Raw genomic sequence first — 2,267 nt, forward strand, 5'->3', positions numbered from 1 at the left:
CTCGACTCCACCGTAGCACGATATTGTCTGCTTTGGATTCCGATTACACCCTCACGGTTTTGTTTCTGGGAATGTTATATTGATAAGAATTCTAAGACATGATTTGATAATTATTCTAGACGCCGATCGTTCGTGGCGGCTATCATGCCTCGATTAAGGTCAGAGTGTGTCTTTATCTCTTAAATTATTACAATAATTTCAAACTTTCTCTATTCTGCTTAATAATAATAATAATAATAATAATAATAATAAAAAAAGTAATAAAAAAAATGGTCCAATCAAAGAGGCGAACGAATCCGATGCTTGAAGTTGATCGCGCGACTTTTGCCATTCGCCCTACACTATATAAACCCCTTCCCACCAACACCAAATATCCATGCCAAACGCAGTCGATTTGAAGAAAATAGTTAAGCTTAACTATTTAAATTAAGCTTATTATTGTGTTTTATCGTCATCTCTCAGAGACAAAGAGAAGAAGAAGAAGAAGAAGAAATGGGAGGTAACACGTCACACTTTGAAGACTCGGATGAATCGGATGAATTTCCACGTGAACACAAGTCTCGCATCGTGGCCTTCCATTCCGAGGACCAATGGAACACCCACTTTGCTGCCGTCAAAGACAGCAATAAACTGGTAATTAATTATGTTTAAGCCCTTAAGAAGTTTGTAGGCTATGTAATTCAATTGTTTAAGGACATCCATTTTTACGTTGAAAGTCTGGAGTTCAAATTCTCCATTGTCGGTACTATCGTTTGTATAAAAGGAAAGCCATGGAGCCAACTGATTAATATATGATATATCAACTCTATTATACTCTACTCTGTTTATTTTAATGAAGTTGCTTAACTGATTAATATTTTGTTTGGATGGTGATGAACAGATGGTGATTGATTTCACGGCTAAATGGTGTGGACCTTGTAGAGCCATGGTGCCAATCTTCAGAGAGTATGCTGATAAATTCACCGATGTTGAGTTCGTCAAGATTGATGTCGACGAGCTATCGGTATATACATGCATGAATACTACTCATATTTTTCTTTAAATTAATGTATATATTCCAATGAAAGATGTTATTTACACCTCAAAAAAGTTATGATGCGCTGATTTCTTGTAAAAAATATAAAAATGGAACTCACAAGCTGGAAAATGTAATGACTTTTTTAAAGTATCAATAACATCTTCTTGAAATATGGATTTGATCCATAACTGAACATGACGTATATATATATCAGAGATGTTGTCTTAATTACCAAGTGACCAAGGAATACATCGTCACTCACCTTTGAATTTGATACCAAAAATGGAGAATAAAAGAACTTTTTTTTTTATTTATTTTTATCAACCCGTGATTTTAAATATAAATATGAGTGACCATAAATTCTCGATCACAGATGACAAAAAATGAGATTATTAAAATATATATTATATATATGGTGTATAATTGATAAATGTTTATGGATGGATGCAGGATGTGGCAATGGAGTTTAGTGTGCAGGCAATGCCTTCATTTGTATTCGTGAAGAAAGGGGAGGTGGTTGATAAGGTCGTGGGGGCCATGAAAGATGAACTGCAGAAGAAGATTGAGAAACACAGGAGATCATAATTAAGTTTCCAGAAGAAGATTGAGGAACACAAGAGATCATAATTAAGTTTTAATTAGTAATCAATGAATTAATTAACTGATGCTGTGGTTTCTTCGATAGTACTTATGTACTCACTTATGAGTACCATATATACTTATTTTTTGGTTTGGCCTAATCAAACACGTGTTTCTTGTTTTTTAAAGGTTATTATGACACTATTTTTTAAAACAATAAAACATGTATTAAAATAACATTGGGCCAAATCTAAAAAGTACATATATAAAGTATTTACTAGTGAGTACCTAAGTATTATCTAATTAAAGCTCGATCAATAATATATTATAATGACAACGTGATACCAACATGTGAGAGTGGAAAAAATAAAGCGAAAAGGAAAGAATATAGGAAAGCTGAATAAGGTGTAGAGTGAATAAGATTGATCATGTATTCTCTAATTTTCGTGATTGTCTATGATGTTAGTATTTCTCAAGTGTTATTTGACTCTTTTTGATAAATTGTAAGCTATGGATCAATAAATTTAGAGTAGTGTTATTCACACAATTAATTTTACTTTTCACATACTCCTCTTAATTTTTGGTCATCGGATTGAAAGAATTGAAGAAGATCAATAACCAAAACTAACAAAGATGTGTGGAAGGTAAAAATGTGTGTAAATATAATTAT

At 32.5% G+C, this 2,267-nt stretch overlaps 1 protein-coding gene across 1 annotated transcript; it reads left to right on the forward strand.

Moving 5' to 3' along the window:
• The first annotated feature begins 368 nt into the window (after positions 1–368).
• On the forward strand, positions 369–2,144 carry LOC103950888 (thioredoxin H-type-like). Its single transcript, XM_009362138.3, has 3 exons — positions 369–633; positions 881–1,003; positions 1,469–2,144. The coding sequence occupies exons 1-3, from the start codon at positions 493–495 to the stop codon at positions 1,601–1,603; spliced, it is 399 nt and encodes a 132-aa protein (XP_009360413.2). The 5' UTR covers positions 369–492; the 3' UTR covers positions 1,604–2,144.
• Positions 2,145–2,267: the final 123 nt, after the last annotated feature.

The sequence above is a fragment of a genome, unplaced genomic scaffold, assembly GCF_019419815.1.
Source record: "Pyrus x bretschneideri cultivar Hongxiangsu unplaced genomic scaffold, Pyrus_bretschneideri_v1 Contig6, whole genome shotgun sequence".
Lineage (NCBI taxonomy): Eukaryota > Viridiplantae > Streptophyta > Magnoliopsida > Rosales > Rosaceae > Pyrus > Pyrus x bretschneideri.

Excerpts from the sequence above, each read along its gene's own strand:
- LOC103950888 (XM_009362138.3), top strand. The coding sequence starts at position 493 with ATGGGAGGTAACACGTCACACTTTGAAGACTCGGATGAATCGGATGAA. Across the intron at positions 634-880 it reads TCAAAGACAGCAATAAACTG|ATGGTGATTGATTTCACGGC; the intron begins GTAATTAATTAT and ends GGTGATGAACAG. Across the intron at positions 1,004-1,468 it reads TTGATGTCGACGAGCTATCG|GATGTGGCAATGGAGTTTAG; the intron begins GTATATACATGC and ends GGATGGATGCAG.